General features: G+C 42.3%; 1 protein-coding gene across 1 annotated transcript in view; it reads right to left on the reverse strand.

Annotated features, from left to right (window-relative positions):
- The window catches only part of MYO16 (myosin XVI), a 475554-nt gene that overhangs the window by 212094 nt on the left and 238059 nt on the right, over positions 1 to 25401 (reverse strand). The window contains exons 17-20 of the mRNA XM_027590435.2: positions 10583 to 10694; positions 7359 to 7476; positions 6468 to 6539; positions 3951 to 4092 (exon numbers count right to left, since the gene is read on the reverse strand). Of these exons, the coding sequence (XP_027446236.2) occupies positions 3951 to 4092; positions 6468 to 6539; positions 7359 to 7476; positions 10583 to 10694 (444 nt within the window). The remainder of the gene's footprint in view (positions 1 to 3950; positions 4093 to 6467; positions 6540 to 7358; positions 7477 to 10582; positions 10695 to 25401) is intronic.

Consider the following 25401-nt stretch of genomic DNA (forward strand, 5'->3'; position numbering starts at 1 on the left):
CATGACCTGAGCCGAAGGCAGACGCTTAATGACTGAGCCCCCCAGGCGCCCCTCAAGCCAATCAACTCTTAAATTAACACTCACCTCTTGTTAAGTGGAGATACTGGCCCCGGTCCTGGGGTTTCCTTCCATGGAGAGAAGCTCCATGGGCTGTAACGCTCCTGGCCTCTGCCGGAGGGCTTCCTCCACTGGCGAGCAGGAGGCAGCCCTGGTGGGAGGCTTGGAGCCCTCCTGCCCGGGGCGGCTGCCGCCCCCCCCCCCCCCAGTGCTGACGGGGCCCACACGCAAGCCAGCCTGTGTGACACTGGAGGTCAGAAGCAGCTTGCCCGCACTCGGGGGCACGTCCCGGGTCTGCTGTCTCCCCCAGTCCACAGAACCAGTGTCTTGGCTCCTAATGCCTTACTCCACTGTCTATTTCTCAACCGATTACGAATCAAACATGAAGATGAGCACTGACAGATAATGTCCCCCAAAGACCATGAAAGCACTTGGATGCGTGCGGACGGGAGGCGGCAGCAAGCCCGTGAGCCGATGCTGGGCGGACGCGCTGGGACAGCCCCCGAGGCCCGGCCCGCGGTCCGCGAGCCCGAGATCACGACCGCGCAGGGAGGGGTGTGCCGGCATCATGGAACACCGTACGAGCCTTGTGTACCCCTCACTTCAGAGGCCACAGTGATAGTTTAGAGAAAGAAATGTCTCAGAAAGCGGTGAACACACCACAAGTCTGACTTGTGTAGGAATTCTCAGAGGGAGGTGCATCGGGAGGGGAGAAGGAGCAGGGCATCCACACTCACAATTTCCTGGAGCTGCCATTGCTCCCGCAATAGCGTGTGCTGTTCTTGGCTGTTTAACAGGATTTCTTCTGAAGGTAGTTTATATGTATGCACTTTGTGAACACTAAAGTTTTAAAGAAATGAATGTATTATATTATTATGTCACATATCATATACATTCTCATATATAATATATAATAACATACATATACATATTATGTACATATATAATACAAATGATCATATCATATACATATATAATCACATATAATAGTTATATATTAAGTAAGCTATTACAACAATAAGAATATTAGTATATGATATAATAATTTATATATAATTATATGTATGATGTGATTTGTGTATATAATATGTATAAATTATTATATATTATACCATATATCATATTATATATTATATAACATATACGTATATATGTTATTATATACTGTATATTATATAGAGGATTTTGATATATGACATAATAATATACATTATATATAATGCATTATATATAAAAATGTATATGATATAACACATTGTATATATTGGTTTTGTTGCTATTTTTATCATCATTCCTTCTTTGCCCACTTGGACCAAATTATTGTCAACTGAGCCTAATAAATAAAGTTATAGTGTGTTTCAATTTCTGGAGTGCCCTGGCCACAAAGCATGTCCCCTGAATGAGAGCTTCCCCAGCCTGGTCGGTCCCCAGCCTGTCGCGGCCAGTGCACAAGGACATTAAAACCACGGCCTGCCACAGGCTGGGAGACATCCGCACTGCAACCTTACTGGCTTGACGCTGGCCAAGCAAATACTGCAGATGCTTTGGTTCATCATAATTAACTAATCATCACCATCTCCCACATTATACCTCAGGCTTTTAACTTAGAAGTGACCCTATTTAGAATCTAGGTAGAGAAAGTAACATCTTTTAAAGTGTATAATACTATTAATATTGTACCTGTTTTGCTGTAATGCAGGAAATGAGTTCAGCATTCCAAGAACAAACATTTCATCTGATTCAATTTCACTTGTTTTCTTTTAATAACTTGTTAGAGTACATCTTATTTACAGTTATTCTCTCTTGCAAAATTTACCCAAAAAAACCACAAAAAACAAATGTAGTGTGAAAAATACTCCCTATCAACATCAAGAGTGCTCGCCAACTTGAACCATGGGGATACACATTTCTTACATAATGGTTTTGACATGATTACACATTTCAAAAAAATGGAGGATTCATAAACAATCAAAGCCTAAGTTTATCCAAATTTTGAGACCTGAGACTTAGGAAATGGGTCTGTAAATCTACAAATCCTTCAGCTTTCCATGAATTTCACTGAGTTAGAAATACTGCAAACATAACCTTTTTTTGCAGTATTTTGAGATTTAAATTTAGGTTTGGGTGACCCCGGGGAGAAATGGGAGAAAAACATGGGAATTATGACTCATCTGAGGATACTATGTCTTCTAAGTTAAACTTCTAATACATTAAATCATTATTAATTTCCTGCTAATCCCTGTCCTCATTCATTTGCTTGGTAAAGAATTTTAAGAAACAGCACTAACACCATAAATTTACATACTGACACAGTGGCAATGTTACCACTGAAAGGGAAACAATATGCTTTCCAAGGTTTATATTTGTATATTTTTCTGTGTGTGTGTGTGTGTGTGTGTGTGTGCGTGTGTGTGTGTGTAGTCAAATATCAAGGCTATGTATAAGTTTTTCCAATTATATAAATTTAAGGCTCTGTAAGATTTAAATGCCAAATGGAGGGGTGCCTGGGTGGCTCAGTCAGTTGAACATCCGACTCTTGATTTCAGCTCAGGTTGTGATCTCAGGGTCCTGAGATCAAGCCCTGCTTTGGGCTCTGTGCTAAGTGTGGAGTCTGCTTAAGAGTCTCTCTCACCCTGCCCCCTCCCCCCCACCCCTGCTCATGTGCGTGTGCATGCTCTCTCTTTCTCTCTCTCTCTCTCTCTCTCTCTCTCTGTGTCTCTAAAATAAATAAATAAATCTTTTTTAAAAAAAATAAATGTCAAATGGAAATTTTCTGAAAGTTTCTATGTGCAGCTGGATTTAAACACTAATTTTTTTCCATGTCAATTTCAGCTGCACAGCCAATAATTTCACACAAGATTAATTTGCAAGACTTAGCATATTAGTATCATTCTGTGAATTATCTTCATATTGAAAGGAAAATTACAAATTGACAATAAACAACTATAAACCCAAGAAGCCTCCCATACCAAACTCTAAGGCATAGCTGCTAAAATATCGATAATATTACACCTAGATCCCAAATCCCAGACTGTACTGTGTGCTGATTGACGTGCTGTGAGATTTATATGTGCACATTTTAATGAGGTCTTCAGTATCCCTTTGTCTTCTGAGATGTCCACATTTCTTTAAGAACTGTCCCATCAATACATGTTACTTCTAGTGTTTCCCAAGAAACCCCCAAAGGTAGCAATTTTTAGGAATTTATTGAAGAACTCTATACGGACAACAAAGAAATCCTCAAAAGGTTTCATTCAAAGACAAGCATACGTGTGAGGACCTCTGGATGCATTTCTGCTTTCAATGGCCTGCCCAAGGTCATTATTAGTGACAAGAATATTAACAAAGTTCTCCATTGACAAGATGCCATGGAGGTCTATAATTTTTTAGATCGTCAAATAATCCTGTAAAGCTACTGCTTTAAAGGTGATTAAGGCTATGAGTCAAAATGATTACCATAGAGACCTCTCGTCAAATAATCCACAAATAAGTGAAGAATTGGTCCTAAGAGAGACATGGACGCCTCAACAAACGTTAAGTGCTTTAGATATTCTTAAGCAGCCTTCTTCCCAGATTTATAATTTTTTTTCCATTTCTTAGTGCTCAAAAGGCCAGATATACCTTCAGCCCAGAGAGAATGTACATGCATCTCCATGCATGAGATACGATTTGATTAATTCATCAATGTGTGGGGGTGGGGAGTTGGAGGGGGGGTTAAATCTCTAAGGAAGAGTCCATAAAACCCTTTAGGTAAAATCACTTGTTAAAATGAGATGTTTACACGATAGTGTAACTTACGTGTCGCACTGGATGACAAAGCACGTGCAGGAGGGGAGCCCTTTAAGTTGGCTACTACAGGAATAACTCTGCAGACCAGTGTCCACCAATCCTACCTGCTGTGCTCATCTTGACTGTGGAGGCAACAGTTCATGGTATTCACCAAGAAGCTAAACAAACGCCCGAACAGGGACTTGGCCAAGAGATCCCGGTAAAATTCAGCCATCTCCACAGTATGTCGCCGTATGATGGTGTCCCCTGGAACAGCAGAAAGGAGAGGAGGTAGAACAAGGTTTCCCTCATGTAGAACAACACCGCGCACATCCATTTTATCCCTCACACATCCCCCTACGCCAAAAGATGTTAAAACTATGCGACAAGGCTGATAAATGAGGTCTCTGCCAGTTATTACTTCAAACGTTTCCCAAAGTGAGGGCCATGTACCCTGCAGTCTTATTTGCTACCGACACTGAGCACAGCTCTGGGTCTCGAGGCAGGCTGTATGATTTCCTTTCCGTTAGGGAACCAACTGTGGGCGGGGCCCTCTTAACAAGCTTTCCGATAACCGCTCACTGGCTTGAATATGAATTGTCCCCAGGGCCTCTGGAAACCTGCCCATCTGGAAAATCAGTCATATTTTAAATATTTTCAAAGACATGGTCCAGCTAACCAAAATGTGAGCCTGGAGTTTGGGAACGGGTTGGGGCCCTCGGGTAGAAATGTTTATTTCATTCTCTAAGAGACGGTGATTGAAATCTTGAGTGATAGGGTTTTTAGAAAAGACTCGAGAAAAAAAACTAAAAAAAAACAAAACAGGTGGGGATGATTTGGAGCTGAGCCTGTGATAGCTCTGATGCTAGAGTCGGAGAGGAGGGAGTCTAACACTCATACCACAGCCAGCCGGCTAAGCTGGGACACGCGGCCGAGCAGGGGGCTAAGTAATAGGATGATGACCATGGGAAAGAACAGCTGAGTGAGCTCTTGGTCAGTGGAGGAGAACTTCTTCTGAGGTAGGCAGAGATAAAAGAAGAAAAAAAAAAAAAAACAGCAGGTAAGGAAGACTCAGAGACCTGCAAGTCCAAGGCCATCGAGATCAACAAACAAGGTGGCCGTGAAAGCAGGTGCCATTTATGACGTTATAGAATTAAGGTCTCCAGAGTCAACATGATTGAGGGTGTCGATGGGTCACCAACAGAGTGGGTGATTAAGGACATGAAGACAGTGTAAGCAGAAAAACGTGCATATAGTAAATTCTAGATATTAATGGTGAGTTCAAGTTTTCTTTAAAAAGTCATGAGAGACGATGATTTTGGAGAAGTTCGAGAAACAATATAATTAGATGCAAGGGCTGGTGGGAAAATGGCTCAGAATAAAGTATAAAAGTGAGGTGGGCCTGAATAATAAAGGGCGTGCGTGCTGGGCTATCCTAAAGGGATGAGGTTTACTCGGAAAGAACTGGGAGCATCTTTGAAAGGCCGTTGTCCACAGATGAAAATCACATTTGCAGAATATGATTCAGGAAGACCATTCTTGAGGCAGTGGGGAAGGGAGACAATAGGAGATAAAAGATTAAAGAGGGTCCTGTTCTCTGCTCTAGGGAAGGAATGACATCTTAAGGCAGTGGTGACAGAAATGAAGAGAAGGTAGTGAGAATGAGAGAGATTTGTGGACAAGAGCTGACTTGCGTCTGGTCTACTCAGTGGAGAAGGAGGAGGAAAAGGCATCAAAATGACTTTCGCACAGCTGACTGGATGATGGGGAGAGTCATAAAGTTCCGGAACATGGAAGGGAACCCTCTAGAGCTAGGGGCAGAAAGGATAAGCCACAGGTAGGTTCATCCACAAGTAGGTTCAAGAGGAGCAACAGGTAAGGACAGTGGTGATTTAGAGAAAAAAGATCAGAGGGATGGTGAGTCCTCAAACTTTCACTAAGAGGAAGGTTGGTAGGGCAACGATTTCCAGGGAGCAACCGAGGTGCATGGGGGAAACCGCTCTCCTCACCCACTGCACAGAGAGAAATGTGCATGGCATGTGGCGAGTCATGGCGGGAGTCAGACAGCATTCGATTCTAGTTCCAAACACGCCTTTGCTAGTGGTTTGATGTGCAAAGTTACTTAGTCTCCTTGAATCTAAGTTTTCTCATCTGTTAAAAAGAAAAAGTGATGCCCACTTCATAGCGATTGGTGAGAATGTTAAAATTCCAGCATTTATAACACTTGGCACAGTGCCTGTCAGCTCCTAAGTGCCCAATAAATGGCAGCTCTTCTTCTGACTTATGCCGTAGAGGGGAGGGGATGCTCCTCATTGACGAGGGTGGCCTAGCCATACGCACGTGGTTCCAATTATTTAGATGAATATGTCCTCTTGGACTGATGACTTGATTTGTCTAAAGTGACTGATTAGCGAGAGAAGGTGACTAGTTCATCAAAACGGTCTCTCAAGAGCTTCCAGGCTTTCCAACACAGAGTGACATCAAGTGACCAGATGGGCTCATAATGCTTTTCTCATTTGGCATTCAGTTCATAGAAACAGTTACACGGGGTGGGGAAAGGAAGGAAGGTTGCATTTGCTCGCCATATCTCAAAGAAGACCACGGACTGCACAGAGGTAAACATCAGAGTATAGTAAACTTACCTTTAAAATACTGGATATCGGTTGTTAGAGCAGACACCAACTCATCGGTTGATACTTGTAGCAATCCGGCCACTAAAATTAAAGCAGCATTGAAAACGTAAGGTTAGTATACATTTTTGGATGGCGAAAACATTATACTTTACGGTTATTATTTACAAGTTTATGATACAGACCCATGAGGAACTGGGTGTATTGCAGAACACTGAACTACCGCTTTAATTATCAAAACAAACTAGAGAAACTGCTCCCAGTAATCACAACGCTAATGACCTGGTGGGGCCTCTGCCTTAAATCACTACCGGTCTTTTCCCTCCCTGCCCTCGGAGACGGCCCTGGATGTTCTTCCCAGCCCCTGGTTAAATTACTTTGATATGAGGTGAAGATGTGACTTTCATTGACAATCTGTGGCTTGAAGGTATTTTGGAAAAAATCGGGGAGTGACTAACAAGGCAACTTCAAAAGGGAGAGAGAAGTTTTTGGCAAGACCTTTGAGGGAAAGTAATTATATTGTTTAAAATGTTTGGCTAATAACATGCCCCCAAAATACACTGGGCGGCAGGGGTGGGTGGGGTGGAAAAATATTTAGAACAACATAAATAAGCCCAAGAACGTGCCTAAGAATCGACCCTGTAAATGTGGGAAGCATGAGAGCATCACGTACGTACCGTTATTCATTCCCCAAACCATTTGTAAGAAAGAAGAATAAAGTGGTACACGTCTTTTATTATTACGTTTATTATTATTAATATTATTTTACCACTCTGAATTCTACTCTGGAAGAAGGGGGGGGTGGGGCCTCTTCCCCTGGCTTTTCTGTACTGTGTCTCCACCTACTGGCAGATCTGCAAAACTGCACACCCATGAGGTTAATGAGAGATCTGTTCCACTGACCTTGTTCCAGAAACTGGAGGTCAGAGACAAACGCAGAGTTGGCCTCGGTCAGAGCAGTGAATCGAATGTCTCCAATGTGTAATATTGCTGCCAGGATCACAAACAGATTCTCTACTTCCTATCCGTTTTACAAAGACAGAAAATGAATACAGCTGCTTAGAAGAAAGATGAAAAGACAAATCCTCTAAAAACCTAATAGCTTAAAAAAAAAACAAAAAACTGACATGGACCCTGTTGGTGGGGCTCTGACTTCTCAGATCCTGAGCGTCTAGTAAGGGAACTACCCATCTCCAGCTTGAAACCAAAATCGCGTTAGTACACATTTCCCCTAAATCAATGTCTCTGCTCCTTAAAAGAGGGTAAGGAAGTGACGCTGATGTAAACGGACAGTTTCTAGATAAATCTCATACTGAAACGGGAATCACTGTGTCCTGATGAGTCAGACTGGCGGGCCGTCACTGGACATCACTGGACATCAGTGGACAGACGGCACACGTGCTCCCCAGGCTGATGCGGGGGCCGCCCACCGACGCTGCTTCCCGAGAGGCCACGGGCTCTGATGTCCATCTTCCTGTTATGTCCCCTCTGAGATAAACTGATGGTATGATTATCGGACTTCTCACTTCTGCCGGGAAATTCAGGAAGGCACGATACAAGCATCTATGCCTAGATTAAAAAATGCTAATTGTTTTTTAAGGTATCTTAAGGAAAAGAGAAAGAAATGCATGTTGGCAAGAGCTATCTTTGAGCAGAAGGGAGAAGGAAATAAGAGAGTGTCTGCTGAAAGAGGAGATCTGAGAATCTGGAACTCTGCATAAAGAAAGAAATTAGACCTTAAATTTGGTTTATGGACAGTCATTTTGTGGCGACAATGAAAAATCAAGAAACTCTGTAAGCTGAGAAATATACTTCTCTAGAACAAATATTTAGTATCGTGATATCGACAGTAACACTGGTTAAGGTCCACACTGGGCAAGTGACATAATCTTTTAAACTCTCATTTTCCTAATCTGTAATTTTGAAATAAAAAGCTGCTGCCTGTAACAATTTACTAAGAACAATCTGTATTTGCTTTATAAATATATAGGTGGAGTCATGTAGCCCTTAGGACCTCCATGAATCTCCTCTAGAACTGCCAGTTTTCACCACAAAGTATAACTCTATCATCTTTAAAATGAGGACACGGACAAGGATGGTCTCCAAGTAATTTTTAGGTATAACACTCTAGGATTGCGGCATTACTTACAAATGGTTTTGGTGACCCACCAGTCACAGGTTATGGTTTCAAATTTTACGGAATTACGCTGGTTTGAGTAACAGTTTACTCCTCACGCTCCCTGATAACTGCTTTCCCCCCTTTGTAATAAATCCAGTCACGCCTCAGGAGGCTTCCCAGTGCTCTGTGAGGTAGGGACTTTGGAGACATGGTCACAAAGACTTTGTTCTGACCTCAAAGATCTCAGAGTTTAGCAGTGGACACAGAGTATGACCACTGGCCATGCTATGAATTACGAGTACTGAACACTATGCCCTGTGAGCAGAGAGCTGCTGTCCCGTGTGTGGGGAGAGTGAGCAACTGTCCCCCCACCCCACCCCCGCCGTCCCTCTGGGCACAGGCACCTTGATGAGCAAGTCTTCTTTGAGGGCCTTGCCAGCCCAGACATACCTGGGCATGATCCGTCCCTCCTAAGTGCACTAAAATGTCCCCATACCCATCGCGCTACAGCATCTCAGTGAAACAATTACCTTCATGTCTTTTGTTAAAGTGCACATATTTCTTTTACCAAAAAGGTGGTAGGTTCTCTTATTAGCTACCTTAGGTGGAAAGCATATTTTGGTTGCCCTGCCTTTGAGAATCAATCACAGATTTTTAAGGCCCTGTTTCCAAGCAACGGGTACTTTGGTAGAATGATTCCTTACCCATCTCTCTATCCCAGTTTCCTAGAAGGAAGCAGACATTTTAGGCACAGAAGAAGGGGGAAAAAATAACAAGAAAAGTACAACAGTAGCAAAAGCAAGGACAGAAAAGTGCAAATGGGTGGGAGTCACTAAAAGACAAAAAGAGAGAGATTGGATCGTTAGCGAGAGAGAGAAAAGCAAAAAAACAAAAGACCCTATGACTGTAGGTCCCTAGAATCCCCGTCTCCGAATGGGGTGAAGGTGAAGTGCCCAGAGCTATTTCATTTACATTCCCACACCTTGCTGTCCTGTGAGCTGTATCTATGTGGGCTAGGGAAAAACAAAAACAAAAAACAAAGACCCAAGTCCATCAACTTCCTGTAAGAAAAAGAAGATATATAAATCTAAGGCTAAATCTGGGCGGCTAAACTACTGGCATACCAAAGTTACCCCTGCAATCTCCTATTAACTGCCAGTGAGGAATTGGCCACTAATTCAAAATGACACCAAACCAAATGAGGAGGGCACAGCCAATGTGTAAGGGAAGAGGAATTTGAGAGGATGGTGGGGGGTCTCCAGGCTTATCTCATTTCAGACCCCTGTCCACTAGATCTGTGCTGTCTGATTCATTAACCACTGACCACACAAGTCTACTTGAATTTAAATTGATTAAAACTAAGAAATTAAAAAATAATTTCCTTATTCACACCAGCCACATTTCAAGTGCCTGCTGGCCACACATGGACCTACCATATTGTGAAGCACAGATCCAGAACATTCTCATGAGTACAAAAATTTCTATTGTAGAGCAGTGGTTTAAACATTTTAAATTGTATTTTTCCGCTTCACGATGCCTGTGGGTGTTTGGTAATTCTTTAAGAATAAAAAAGAGCTTTATGTTGCAAAGAAAGATACTGTAATAAGTCATTAGGTTACTTTTCCAGGCGATTCTTGGCAGCAAACGGTCCCTTCGGATTTGCCAGTTTTCTTTGGAGTTGGGTCAATGCACAGTTCTTTAATCTGTTTGCTCACATGGTTTATTTGGGAAAAGGTCTCCTTGACCACCCTCTTGAAAAGAGATGCCCTTCCTCTGGTCACTATTTGTCGTCATAGGACCTGTGACCCTGGGCACAGTGTCGTCTAACTCCCCCAAGGGAACATGAACTCTAGGAGGCAGAGATTGAGGCTTATTCTCTGCTAAATCCTGAGTATTCCCACCAATATCCGGAATATGAGAGGGCCTCGGTAAATGTTTTTGAATGAATAACTTTTGTCCACTAGTAGAAGGTTGGTTTTCTCAGTGAAATATTTATGGTATGACTCACCAAGTGACTGAAGCCAATTACATTCAGGGCTTGTTTCAAAATAGCGAATTTTTCCCTGTTCAGAGAATGCTCTGCTGTTGATACATCTTCTGGTAGGGTCTGGTTCAAATACCTGTGAGGACAGAAAGCACACAGCTTTATGGCTTGGCTTGTGGTCAAACTCCAGTGGTTACGAGTCACTTCCGCCATATTTGGTCCCCAGAATAATAGCAGTCACCTGGACATTGTGTACCCTGTGTTTACGAGGCTTTGATACATAATAGCACATGATGTTTCAGGAAGCAAAAAAAAGTTCTTGTTGTACCAGAACCTATTTACCCTGTTTTACTTGGTTGTCACCTGAACTGTACCCTTCCTACCTAAAGGAGAAGGTCACAGATGTTTTATATATTTCATATAGAAATCTGCTGGGTCCTAGCCTATGCTTTGTAATTAATACTTCTATTAAAGATTTTTAATTTAGAGTAATTTATTACTTCTTCTTGTCAATATCCTTTAATTATGTGGTGGTTGATTAATCTGTTGACTTATTCCTGTCATGCAACAATCACATAGGAATCACTTCCCAGACATAGAGTACTAGCAGCTGAGGATATAAAGATAAAAGGCTCATCCCAGGAAGCTCAGCACCAACAAAAGCGGTGCATTGCTGTGCTCAGGAAGGAGAGAATATCGTATACAATATACAGTAGAGTATGGAAGCAGAATGGCAGAGATGGACAGGAGGTGTTTGTAAGTGTTCAGGGAGGGGACCAAACCCAGAATGGATGAGGAAAAAAAGCCTGTGCGAGAGGAACAGGCTTCCCATCCAAAGCGGACACTTGAATAAGAATTTTCCAAGCAAATCCAGGACTTCAGGGTGCTCCTGAAGACTTAGCAACATATACAAGGACACACAGCCTTGACCACGCATGATGTATAACAGGGACGCAGGTATGTGGGCAAAATTGGAGCCCGTGTTGAGAGAAGCAGAACTCAGTGAGGCTGGAGATGTAGTCAGAGGTTTGTCTCTCCTGCAAAAGAGCTTCCATTATCTCTTAGAAACGACAGGCAGTCCTAAAGGTCTTGAAACAAAAACAGGGCCGGATCAGAGTGGTGTGTGAAAAAGAGTATTCTGATAGTCCAGTGAAAGATAACGGGCAGGGCTACTGAGGACTTGGTGCCCAGGGAGACCAGTGGTGGTGAAGAAAAGAGGAGGGGCAGAGGTGTCGTGGAGGCAGACCTGGCTGGATGAGGGGAGAGGAAGGAGACTGACAGGTGAGGCATTAATGCTGCTTTCCAAGATGATGTCTTGGGAAACAGGCTGCAGAGTGGGCTCGTTCAGCCAGAGCGTTCTCAAAACGAGGGGTATGTTGTTGAGAGAGAAAGTCTTCTCTTTTGTATTAGTCGTGTTGACTTTGAACTACTCGTTGAAGTTCGAGGAGAATTCCAAAAACGAATTTGGCTGGAAGGACCTGAAATTCAGAAAAGCCTAGAAAACAAGATCTGGAAGTCATCAACGCGCAGATGACTAAAACCACGTGACTGGGTGAGCTCACCCCAAAGAAGACGCTAACGTTCTAGGGATGAAGAAAGAACTGAATGTTCAGGAAGGGAGGCGGAAAATCACAATAAGCCAGAGTCATCAAAACAAAAGGCTAACATTTTTTAAGACTGATGGATGGGGACAGAAAAGAAACGAGAGAAACAAGGAAATGCGTGGTGTTGTGGGGCGGACACAGACCACAGTCGGCGCTGTGCAGGTGGGGCTGGGGGCACATCTCCTCCCTCAGTCCCAGCTCGGAAGCACGCAAGTGACACAGTCTGGCCTCTGGGGTGGGCGCCGGGGGGGCCTTCGGAATGGCTACGTGCTAAGTTGGAAGCACACGGAGGCCGGATAAAAGGCTGACAGAAAGGGAGCTGAGGGGGTTCTGGGGCGGGAAGAGGGTTTGGAACGGATTAGAGTGGAGGGCGTGCCTCACCCTGCGGAAGGGACACGGCTTCCCCGACCTGCCAGGTAAGGTGATAAATATGGTCGGGAGGCGGCTAGCGTCTCAGAGCAGCCCCTCTGAGGCTTCAGGGCTTCTAGGAGTTAGAAGTTGGAGTGTGAGTTGGGATGGGCCATGGAACCAAAGGAAAAGGTCAAGGGCAGCAATATCAGGAAGAACCTGGGTTATGGTGGTCATTTTGCCTAAAATTTACAAAATCTTAGCGACTCAAACGTCTTAAAGATAGGAAATTGCAACCCCTCTCAAGTCCCCTGGTTCCCACAGCAGCTTTCCCAACTCCCTGATGCCATCTTTTCTTTCCCACTTACTAGTTGCCCATTGCCTACTTCAGTATCCCATCAAGAGATGTCACCGAGAACCTCTGGCAAAGAACAAGAGGTTCCCGTGAGTATTACAGAGTCAAACGGGCAAAATACCATGGTTTCTTTTAGAATAATAAAAAGTAACCAATTATGATGCCCTTAATTGATGGGCCATTTCCAAATACTCCAGCGTCCCCACCCCCCATGTCTTGTGTCCTCACGGTAGAGAATTTCCAGCAGCTATGACCTGCTGCACGGAGCCGTGAGAACAGGCGTTTTCGCCTCCATTACATTCTGGATGGAGGAAGCTAGGTGAAATTAACCCTGACTGTTAAGCATGAAATGGTCCAGGAGAAACCCAGTCACAATCGAGGCTTTCAGAAGACAGTTCGCCTGATGGAGGAACGATGCCTGAAGATGGGTTGTATTTTTCTCTGTGGCCAGAAAACTTGTTGGCATGAAAATGACCTCCCCCCCCAAAAAAAACAGAATTCAATGTCTTCTATATAAATTTAAATTTTCTCCCACTACTCAATAGTATCTAGAATGATCACTAGAAGTATAGTTCTTCGCTATCCGTAAAACTGTATCTTAAGATGGAAAGGTTAGTATCAGAGAAAAAAATTTACAGTTTATTTTTTGGAGATTAAAAGTACTCACTTTCCCTTTGACATTACTTATTAATGAAACCACACACAGGGACAGGGAAATACTTGAAAAATATGCCCAGAAAATATTACAGCCAAGAATCTGGAGACTTAGAGTCAAGTCTGATTTGACCCTTTTGGACATTTTAAACCTTTATTTTCTTATCTGTAAAGTGGAGTGTAAGTAGATTAAAAATTGACTAAAAAATTCTCCACTTGTAGTTCATGACGATTTTATGAGAATCAAATAAGATATTGTGTGTGGTATGGTTTCTACACTCAGATTGCAATGCACATGTAGAGTATGTTTCCTGGAAATAGTGTATCTTGCACATACGGGCAGCTTTTAGTCAGCGTGCTCTGTCATTAATGAAGCTTTCAACCATATATATAACTAATTCAAATCAAGGAACATTTTGAGAAGTTATAACAAATGTTATTGACAACACAGAATATCTTATACTATAAAATATGTTTTTCTGTTCTTCTACAGATACAATAAATAGATGAAAGGAATAGATCGCGGTTCTCACTTCTTGATGATTTTTTCGTGATAAATTGAGTAGAATGCAATGTTAATGACCGCATGTGCAATATTACCATGGTATTTCCAGATGTTTCTAACACTGGGAAATAGCTCATGATGATTGTGGGTTATGGGTTACAGACTCCCCTGTGGAAGCGATACTCCACTGAGGTTTTCCCATCATCACAACACAGTGGCTGAAAACCACCCGCGATGAATCTGTGTAAGTGTTTCATCGGTTTCCAACTTGTCACCTAATAATTAGTGGTCCCACAATTCCCAGTACTGAAATCTCAGAATTCATGTGTTTTTTATCATCTCTCTGATGACTCAAGAGAGTACACTTACTACTCAAATAATCTTTTTTTTAAATCATCTCCCTCTCACTCATATATAACTTGGAACGGTAATGTTTGGCAACATACAGATATCTCAGAGTCCAGTGTCAGAAGCATCAGAGATTGTCATTTGTTGAACCAAGAATCTTTGCTATTTTGTTTTGACAGGCTTGGCAAATCGAGGGAATGCTCCAGACGAAGCTTCTACCATGGAGCAGAAGAGTAACATGTGGGTTGTGTTATGTTAAAAACTGTAGTTGGATTAACACTGCTTGACTAATTCTACTCAAAGGGAAAGGCAGTGTGAACGAATCATTCTCGACTGTATTTTTCAGAAGCACTGCTTCAGTTCATCCTCACATTGACCTTGAAGAGAGGACCTATCGTTGCTCCCATTTAAGGTGTAAGGGAGCTGAACTTTCTGGAATGCCTCCCAGCTATAAGTGGTGACCAACACACACTGGGTCCAGAGCCCCCAGGGCTCCCTGAGCTCAGTTACAAGTTTCCAGCAGGGAAGACCAGTCTTATGGTTGCACTGCAGGCCAGAAACAGAGTAGCTCCCAGCTCAGGGGAGCATCTGGGAAACGCTGCTGAGCGCAGGCTGCCTCTGCGTAGGGGTCTTTGCCACTGTGGCGAGGCCTCCAGCGAAAGGCCCAGACACCTTTGAAGCATCTTTGATGCTATAATGGAATTCAGGAGTGGTAAAGATAAAGGAAAACCCCTGCGATGGACGGTGGGTTAAGGTAAGGAATTTGATGGTCTAGGTCAGAGAGACCCAAACATACATCTTAACCCAAAATTCACACCACACTCCTAAGACAGGCTTAGCATGAGTGAGTACAATCCTAAGGATTTAATTGTTGCAAAGAGCAATCTGACAGAAGGCAACATGTGAATTTAGGCTACATTAGTGGTAAATCTGTACTCATTGTCATCATCCCATCATCATCATCAATATTAGTTTTTAATTGAGAATTTGCTATATAACAGCATTTTTACATAAATCTAAATATGCAATAAGAACCTACAAGGAAGTAGGTTTCAATGCAGCATCAGAAAATATTTTCGAATAAACAACCTTTCTGGACAGCCATGCACTGCTTTTAAGATAGTAAGCTCCCTTTCATTAGTAGGTAAGCTGAGGCTCTACAGCCATTTAAACGGGTTTGCGGAAAGAGATTCAAGGATCAGAAATTAGGTTGCATTAGATGACCTGTATTGCTGCTGGATGGTAATATTCATGCTCTACGCTACATCACTGTAGTAAAGCTTTGTGTTACTTCACACCAAGAAATCTTAAAGTGTACAATTCAACTCATTATGCTTACACTCCAGGCATGATGTGCAGAAGAAGGGCACATGTATTTGACACACATGCATTTGACGCACACATGCATGTGCCTAAGCCATATTTAACTTGAATTTATGAAATGTCATTAGTACATATTAAAACTCCGTAGTCATGACAACATATTTAGCTCTCAATAGGACTATGGATAATTCTATTTACAGTCCTATCAAGAAGCAAATAATCTGCACTGAAGTAAATTAAATGATGCAAAGTCAGAGATTTACTTCAATACAAATCTTGACTGAGTATAATTGCATGATTGTTCCTCTGTTCAATGGTGGAGGAAAAACGTGAAATGAGATATTCAATGAGGAAGATGAATATACCCTTATTTTTATCATGGATTATTTATTATATAACTCCATTGTCTGTGAAACAGATAAGGGCAAGCTGATTTAGGGGTCAACTCTATCAAAAAGTAGAAAATGAAGTTCTATGGCGGGAAAGTTCTGTCCATCTTGATTTCTGGAAACAGTAGAAATATTCTACTAAAGAAAAGATCTAAGTCCCCACTTTTTTCTGAAGACACAGTGAAGAGCTTGCTGTTCTTCCTCTAAGAAAGTCAGTATTGACTAAATGTTCTTAGGTTTCATTAACAAAAAAAAAGGACAAAAACACTGGAAATTAGGGAGTCCAATTTTGTAGAAATTTTGATAACACTGCTATCAACTATATAAAGTTACATTTTTAAAGAGTGAAGATTCTTATCATAAGTGTTGGCTGAATTGGTCACCACAAGGAGACTTGTTAAATATTGCTTCACAGCAGATCTTGTCTCTGCCACTGTTCCTGTTCATTCCTTCTCTCCAAATGTTAAGCATGGTCAGTCCTTCTTGAGACAAATTCTAGGAAATATCTTCCTCAGTTCCTAAATTAATGAATCACTCCAACGTCCTAATAGATGTGAAATGTGTCACTTAATAATGTTTCCATTAGGGGCGCCTGGGTGGCTCAGTTGGTTAAGCGACTGCCTTCGGCTCAGGTCATGATCCTGGGGTCCTGGGATCGAGCCCCGCGTCGGGCTCCCTGCTCAGTGGGGAGTCTGCTTCTCCCTCTGTCCTTCCCCCCCTCTCATGTGCTCTCTCTCTCTCTCTCTCTCTCATTCTCTCTCTCTCAAATAAATAAATAAAATCTTTTTTAAAAAAAATAATGTTTCCATTAAATGGGTATTTAAAAGCAGGGGCAAATACATAGACTCAGGATGGAGAATCAACCAACCCCCAGTCTTTGTCTTCACAAAGCTCAGCATCCAGACCCCAGCACCATTGCACGCTCTGTAACTTCCACGACTGACTTCACTTTTTTACCTTCCCTTGGATAACGCTGAATCACGAAGCTGTGCTATTTTCTCTATCTCTCCATGGGTAAGTTTAAAAAGTTTCAGGAAACCAAAATGGAAAGACAGAGGAATAGATGGCAGATCGGAGGTACGTTTCTTCTTCTTCTTCTTCTTTTTTTTTTGTTCCATATTCTCCAGTTTTCTAAGAACCAATGACTATTATGTATAACCAGAAAAAAAATCTCCATAAAACTATGAGTTTCAAGAAATAGGAGCATAATTCTATAGAGATTCATCCAGTGTGCTGTGTGTCTCAGTAATTTGCTTCGTTTTATCGCTGAGTAGCATTCCCCAGGAGGAATGTACCAGTTTGTCACACCACGTGGTCACTGGAGGAACATCTAGGTTGTTTCTAGTTTGGGACTATTATGAATAAAGCTGCTACAAACATTTGCATGCAGGTTTTTGGGTAAATGGAAGTCTTTGTTTTTCTAGAATAAATGCCAAGGAGTGCAAGAGCTCAGTCATATGGTGGCTTTGCCTTTAGATTTATATAAAAAAACTGTCAATGGCATCACTCTGACAGGAGGGCTGGGAATTCAAGGTAGTGCTGACATGATCTGAATATCAAATACAAACAAGGACGGTTTGCAAAAAACTCCACTGTGGGATTTCAAGGGCCCGTGTCCCCTCCGGGTGTCAGTAGCTCCTATCTCCCAGAGGTGCCAGGAACATTAAAATAACAGACACGCAACTAGTAAATGAGTACATTCTGGAGATGCAAGGCACAGCATAGTGATTACAGTCAACGTAACTTAAAAAGTCACAGCTGCTAAGAGACTAGATGTTCACTGTTCTCACCATAAAAAAGAAATAATAATTATGCGACAGGATTGAGGTATTACAATATATGTGTATGGATCGAACCAACACGTCGTACACCTTAAACTTAACACAATATTGTACGTCAATTATATCTCAACGTAAAATTAATTAACGAACAAACAAAAATCAGCTTCCCAGCCTGTACTCACTGGGAAGCACCACTCACCAGACACAAACCAACTCTGTGCCCAGGACACACTGGGAAGGAAGGACTCGAACACAAATAAAAGATATTACTAATTAAAGCCTCGTGCATGGCTCATTCACCAAGTCAGAAGCTCACAGACTGTAAACATGATGAATCTCTCAGGGTTTTATCTGCCCCTTATAAGTACAAAAGAACAATGTCTTCTCTGTTGTGGGCAGAGCTGCCTTCTACTTGGGGATGTTTAATATAAAAACAGAAACCAGATAAGGCAAAAGCAAACAGTTGGCATCAACAGTTGGCACTGTTAACCAGTTTACCGATGAAGGTGGTAAACTGCCCCTTCTTGCCCCACCCACCCCACACCGTGCTCCTAAAAAGGAAATTCTTTTCTTCATTGTTTTTAAACTCTCTGGAAAGTATTAACAAATTTTAAATCCCCCCCAAACTGGATATGAATGAGGTTTTTATTAACCACAGGTTCGGATACATAAATCTCCACCAATGAAAATATTAATATATTAGCCGCAAACTATTTTGTTTGGAAAGAGGAAACCCTGCCAGTGGTCCTCAGGAAAAAAACAGAATCCATTTAATAAATTATGCATTCAGAAAGACTTGGGGTCTTGTGACATTCCCAGAATAGTTTGTCCATATTTTTCTCATCAGTCAGAATATTTCTTCAAAACATCTGGTGAAACAAATTCTAAACTCTTACCATCTTTCAAACAGTGAGCGCTTACGGTCAACTAACGGGTTTCTTGAAAATGTCTAATTCCAAGAGCTGGGGGTGGAGGCCCAAGGACGCAGTGGCTGCATCTTGCACAAAGACTGAGGGCAAGTGTCTGGGGGTCCCGAACCCCGGTCTGCAACCAGGCCCCGAACCTTGTGTCCGGCATGGGCCCCCTTCTGCCAGAGGAAGGGGCACCTTCCCTTTCCTTTTCACAGAGGCCCTCCCAGAGCACTGTCAATATTTAAATGAGTGAAATGGTGGAGAGAGAAGTTATTGCTCAGAATGGGTGGCTTGGTCTGGCTTTCCATGCACCTGTTTAACAAGCCCCGGCCAGAGGGGCTGCATCTGCAGGGGTAGAGGAGGAGTCCGCAGTGACTCATACCGAGTCACCCCGAGGCTGGCCCCAGCTCGGTGCACAGGGAGAGGCGGTACGCAGTATATATAAATATATAAATATGCTCCAGGCAAGGTCGAACAGGTACCGAAATCCTCCTCGGCGAGGATCGTTACGAAAAAGCGTCGTGCAAGGTCATGTCCATAACGCTGTTGTGAAGGATGAACTTCATCATCCCCCTGTGTTTTAAATCCTGGGGTAGGCACCTACGCTGAAACTCCTGTGATATATAAATACGACAGAAAATGCGATGCAGACGCAGGACCATCTACCAGCGTCTACGCTGGGGAGCGGGCTGTGTCCTGCTCTCCTCTGGGACCTGCCCATGAACTCATGGACTCGCACCAAGTGTTTCTGCAGTGCTAACCCTGAAAAAGCACCTTGCAGACTGTAACCCACCTCTTTCAACTCAGTTGTCCTAAAAGGGACTTCTACTCTCATGTCAAATGAATTATTTCTATCACCTGCCCGACTTTACTCTTCCAGTCTGACCAATTAGAACATTCACAGCATCCACACTTCTTTCTCTTCTGGCACTGTGTGGAACGTCCCCTAACTGGGTCAATTCCTCATGCGCCGTGAATCTAAGAGGTAGACCTTCCTCCACGTTCCCTGCAGCCTCCAGCATCTCAGCGGACACCCAGGGACCGTGGTATTCGGTCTCCATCGGTTCAGATCCCCCAGAGCACGGCAGGAGCCTGGTCTCCCGGAACCCGTTCCTGCGCACCTCCGATCTAGTTTCTGCACGAAAGGCAAAGTTCTCTTTTTGGAATGGACACTTAGTGAACTCACTTCCAGGTCAAAACCTTTAAATCCTGACTCCCCAGTGTGGCTCATCAAAGGCCTGCACGATCAGGCGCCCTATGTTCTGCTCCTCTAGTCTCTCCGTGTCCTCTGAGCTCATACACGGAACTTCCCTCGGTCCCTCAGACAGACCTCATTCTTGTCCATCTCTGGGTCCTCACTCATCCTGCTTTCTCCACTGGGAACATAACCCACACATACCCAAGCCCCACAGAACATTCTGGATAAGTTCCATTGCTCTCGGCAGCCCACTTTCTCCAGGAAGTCTTGTCGGTTTGGATGTCCTTTGTACGAACTCCCCAAAACAGTGAATTTCCTCCATAATAGTGCTTTATCAGACTCTGTGCAAATCGCCTGGACGTGTATCCCCATGAAAAAGCAAGGCCAGCCTTGCCAAGTAGTTGTCATTCTGGATTGAAGAAAATGTATGCCAAGCCTCTGTCAGATTAATCTTCCCAAACCGTACTGCCATTGTGTCAGTGTTCAACTCATAAACATTTCACCTACATCATAAATTCTCTTCCATGTTTTCCAAGACTCCTCACAACATGGCTCTTCCCCAGCAGACTATTCTTATTTTGTTGTACTTTGCACACACCTTCTCCGCCCCCTGCAGTTGGCCACCACGTGACTGAATATTGACCCACCCTGCTCTTGGCCACTTTCTCACCAGGATTCTCTTCCTGACCAGCCAGACCCAGGCACCGGGCCAGAAGAAGCTCTCCTGTCTCCAGCTTGTGGACCGCAGATCTTGGGACTTCTTGGCCCCCATAATCATGTGAGCCAATTCTATATATGTACATGTGTATTTCTATCCCTACCTATGTACCTGTATCCATATTCCTCTTACTGGTTTTCTCCAGAGAATCCTAACGAATACACTCTCCTTTCTCCACTTTATTCATTCACACATTTAATAGTTCTTATTTAACATACAGGAATTAAATGTCACCCATGTGATTGTTTTTAGAAAGAGAGCATGTCTTAAAGTTTCTCATGGATCCTCACAAAATCTAAGTCATTAATGATTGTGTGGGAGGCTTTATAAACACCTGAAAGCTTCCACATGTATCTCAAAGTTTTCACGTACACCTAGTCAGTTCCGTGTACAGCTGGTAGGTTCTCAATATACCCGGAAGGGGCTAAATGTAGCTGGATGATGTATAAGTAGGGAGCACAAGCTCGACCCTTTCCTTTGGACAAAGGTTGGCAACACTAGACGAAAAATCAATGTCATAAAAATCAATCATTCTTTTGCCAAAGTAAACGATAACCCACAAACACTACAGTAAGGGAATTTAGTGAAGAAAGGTTAGTATAAGCAACAAACAGGCAGTAAATTATCAGAGGTAGAAACCTGCCCTATGTCTTTACAGAAGTCGTAGGAAAGAAGCAGGACAATATGGAAGGAAGACAGGAGTGAGGAAATAATAAAACAGCTTTAAAGAAGAAATATAAATAGTTCACTTAATTAGTCTGATGGCCTTTCCTGATAAGTAGTCAGCCAGTAAACTTAACCTTCCGCAAAAACAGGGCATGTCCACGTCTTCTGCAAAGGCAAATCCCACAAACAAAAGCTCAAGGCCTGGCATCTGCATAGCACCCAAAATTATGCTAAAATGTTTCCATCATGTGAATAAGAAACATCAGCACCTCCATTTCAACAAATGGCGATTTTTACAGAGAACTCGAGATGATTAAAATAAAAATGCACTATATAATTTTTAAAAGATTTTAAAAAATAAGGAAAATCTCCTCAACCACAAGACCGTATTAAAATGTACATTGTCCCTCGTCAAGTAATCTAGCCCAAGACCAAGTATTCAACCAGATGATGTCATAAATGCAACGTAAGAACTGGTTATTTCAAGGAAGGTTCATAAATTCGAGTAAATGCCTTAGTTCTCCTTTTGCTACATATCAATTCTCATTTAAAACCTGAATACAATGATTAAGTTAGCACACACAAAAACACTTCTTTGCCCGTAACTGACCTAAGAAGAAAGGGATGGAATATGTGGCTTCTACACCAAGACCTTCCATCTACGGTACCTCTTTTCGCTCCCATTTCTTAACAACTTCTGATAAGGTATGGCTGTGGATTTGTCGTTGTCATCCTAAATACACTACCTATGTTCAATAAAATTATATATCATACACGGGTGCCTGGGAGGTTCGGTCATGTAAGTGGCCAGTTCTTGATTTTGGCTGGGGTACTGATCTCAGGGTCCTGGGATCAAGCCCTCCCATCAGGCTCCATACTCAGCGGGGAGTCTGCTTCAGATTCTCTCTCCCTCTGTCCCCCCCCCCCCCCACAACTTGTGCTTGCACACATGTTCTCCCTCTCTCTAAAGTAAATAAATACATCTTTCATTAAGAAAACTCAAGACACAGGGCTCCTGGGTGGCTCAGTTGGTTCAGCCTCTAACTCTCGATTTCAGCTCAGGTCATGAGATCGAGCCCTATGTCGGGCTCCGAGCTGGGCATGGAGCCTGCTTGAGATTCTCTCTCTCCCTCTGACCCTCCTTGCTTGCGCACCCCACCCCCGTGTGCAGGCATCCTCTCGCTCAAAGAAAATTATGTATCATACAAAAATATCATCCACAGATGATATTACAATGCAGAATTTTTTAAAAATAGAGCCAAAGTAATCTAAAAGAGAAATGACGGATGTCATTAGCACTCAAAGTAAGCTCTACTTCTTGGTTTGGTTCTGAACTTTGAACTACTCCAGGATTTACACTTCCATGCTGAAGTTAAGCTACTTATAATAAAAAGAAAACACTTTTCATGAAATAATGCATGTAGTGCAAATAATAGGTTAATCCTACAAGAGGTCCCTGATCATGTTGTATTGTGCTTTTAGGTCAAAATGCTTACACATAAAAAAACATTTGCAGAAAAGACCCAAGCACATTGCCTGAAGGTCATTACAGCTTGACATTTAAAAAATTAACTGAAAGTCAAAAAAATCTGAAAACATCTTAAAATCCAAATGATGTGCTATTGCTCCAGATGTAATGTCTTACTGTGAGAAGTTCGTATGAGAAATACAAGTAAGTTACACAAGGATATTAACAAGTAATCGCTTACCTAGGAAGGTACTAAATCAATAAAAGACCAGTTTTTCCAAAGATGGGTTCTGGAGCCTTCAAGACCAGTAGGCATAGCTATTCTGGGCTTAATATGCTTGTCAATCCCCGTAGTTAACATTCCGCCTTCATTTTCCTTCAGACCCTAGGAGAGTGAAGTGACGTCCTGACCCAGCAGGATCAGGCCATCCTCTCTCCTCTCACTAATATTACTACTATTATCACAACATTATTCTGCACGGAAATAACCTCGTAGCTTTCCTAAGTCAATTCCACTTACCAGAAATGTTTATAAAATAAAATTATAAGGATAAATATGATGAAGCTCAGATGCATCTTCACTGTCAGAATAAACAAATAAATAAATTTGAATGGTTCTGGGGTTTTTTGTCTTGTTTTGTTTTGGTTTTGGTGCTGTGGGTTCCTTGAGCTTTATAGAAATCCCTCTGGTAGCTTCTTTCAGCCCAATCTGCTGCTTCTAGTAACTTCGGTATTTACATTTAAGGTATGAAACCCTTCAAAGAGTTAACCCCGAATCTCAACTTGGATGAAAATAAAAGCTCCTAAAATTAGAAAGATTAAAACCACTAGATATTTCCTCCTGATTTGTTAGGGAATCCGAAGCTCAGAACTAAATTATACAAATAAACTGATAACGTTAAAAACCACAGTTGTCCTTATAAAAGAATGACTGCTTGTGCCTTATTTCCTTTTCCTGTCTGGCTTAAGCAGATGATGATCTGGGGAAAGCTTTATTTCAGAAGCTGGGGGGCTGGCCCCTTGCATGCCTTCTCTCCACATCTTCAGGTTTCCACGGGGAGCACTGGTGCGGGGCCAGAGAGTTCTCTGTGTGGGCGTGGGGGAGCGAGCAGAGACCCAGAGCAGGCTGAGCGCAAAGAAGGAAGCTAGTATTATACTGCATCCTGGGCTCTGCTTTCTCGCTGTTACCCAGGCTCAGAACCTCACGCAGCTGATTTTCTAACACCAACCACTCCAAATGCCCTTCTCCATTTCCTCAGATTTCCATTTTCACATAGGAAATCTCTTCCTGCTGAAACTGAAAATACCTACTGAACGGAATCAATCACACATCTTAGCCAAAGAAAAAACAAGACCCATTTTATTAATTTTTTTTACAAGATCCATTTTAAAATGTCAGATAATGTCAGGCATTTAAATGGTTCACAATCTTACATTTAAACACCTGTACTATATCTATACAATGATCTAGATCAGGAAAATTGCTGTAGGGTTTCATGTGTTAGTTATTTTGCATTTCAGCAACCACTCCATATTATGAAGTGATCCTAGTAAATACTATTCTTGTTGGTAAAGCAGATATTGAAAGGAAACATTGTACCAACCAACACTGGATTTGCCAGGTGTAGGGTGCTCAAAATATAGTGCTCATGTTTGAACCATGGGTACTCACAAACATGTTTTCATATTTTTCCTCTTTGGGGCCAGAATATTCATTTCTTTCATTGGATGAACTTTCTTATCCTCACAGCTAATAAGCCAAGTGTCCTTCATTGATCAATTCATTCACTGTATCTCAAAATGTTCAATTTAATGCCGACCATGTTTCCCCACAGGGGCCCCAGGCCTCAATAAGGCACGGTTCCCACCCTCTCATTACTCACTATGAGGGAAGATTTTAAACAAAAATATAGACTATGAAAATGGTTCTAATAGATGTGACCATGTCACACTAGGTCCATGCTGTTTCAGTGACTCAGAGAAGCTTTACGGAGAGAGATTTGAGCAAACTGTATGCTCATAATAGACGGCATGTCACATTTTTGTTATTATCAACTGCTAATATAAGATAGGAAGGCTTCGGTCAGATAAACGAAATACTGAGTTTCTACATGTGCCAAGAATTGTGATTACCGAGGGTTCAAAGACAAATGAGACACAGTATTTAGCCAGATAACACACACTTCAGCAGGGGAGACAGACATGTTAAGACAAAATTACAGTAATATGATAACTCGTTCTATTATATATTACATAGAGTGCTAGTATATATTATAGCAATGAATATCTATTAATTCTGAGAAAGCAAACTGACATTTTAAAAGGTCGATTTTATTTTTAATACTAAGATGCCAGTGCCTGTTTCAATCAGCTGGCTTCATCAGGAACTCTAGATGTGCATTTCAATGAGTCAGAGAATAAAATGTTAACGATTCCATAAATGCACTCACTCTCATCAGCGTATTGTCTAAGAGGCTTTCGGATCTTGGGGATTCTTCAAACATCACACAAATCCCTGTCTAAGGGAGGTGAATTTAGAAGTAATGCAGATACTTAGAGGAAATGCGCCGGTATA

Source organism: Zalophus californianus, chromosome 3, assembly GCF_009762305.2.
Source record: "Zalophus californianus isolate mZalCal1 chromosome 3, mZalCal1.pri.v2, whole genome shotgun sequence".
Taxonomy (NCBI): Eukaryota; Metazoa; Chordata; class Mammalia; order Carnivora; family Otariidae; genus Zalophus; species Zalophus californianus.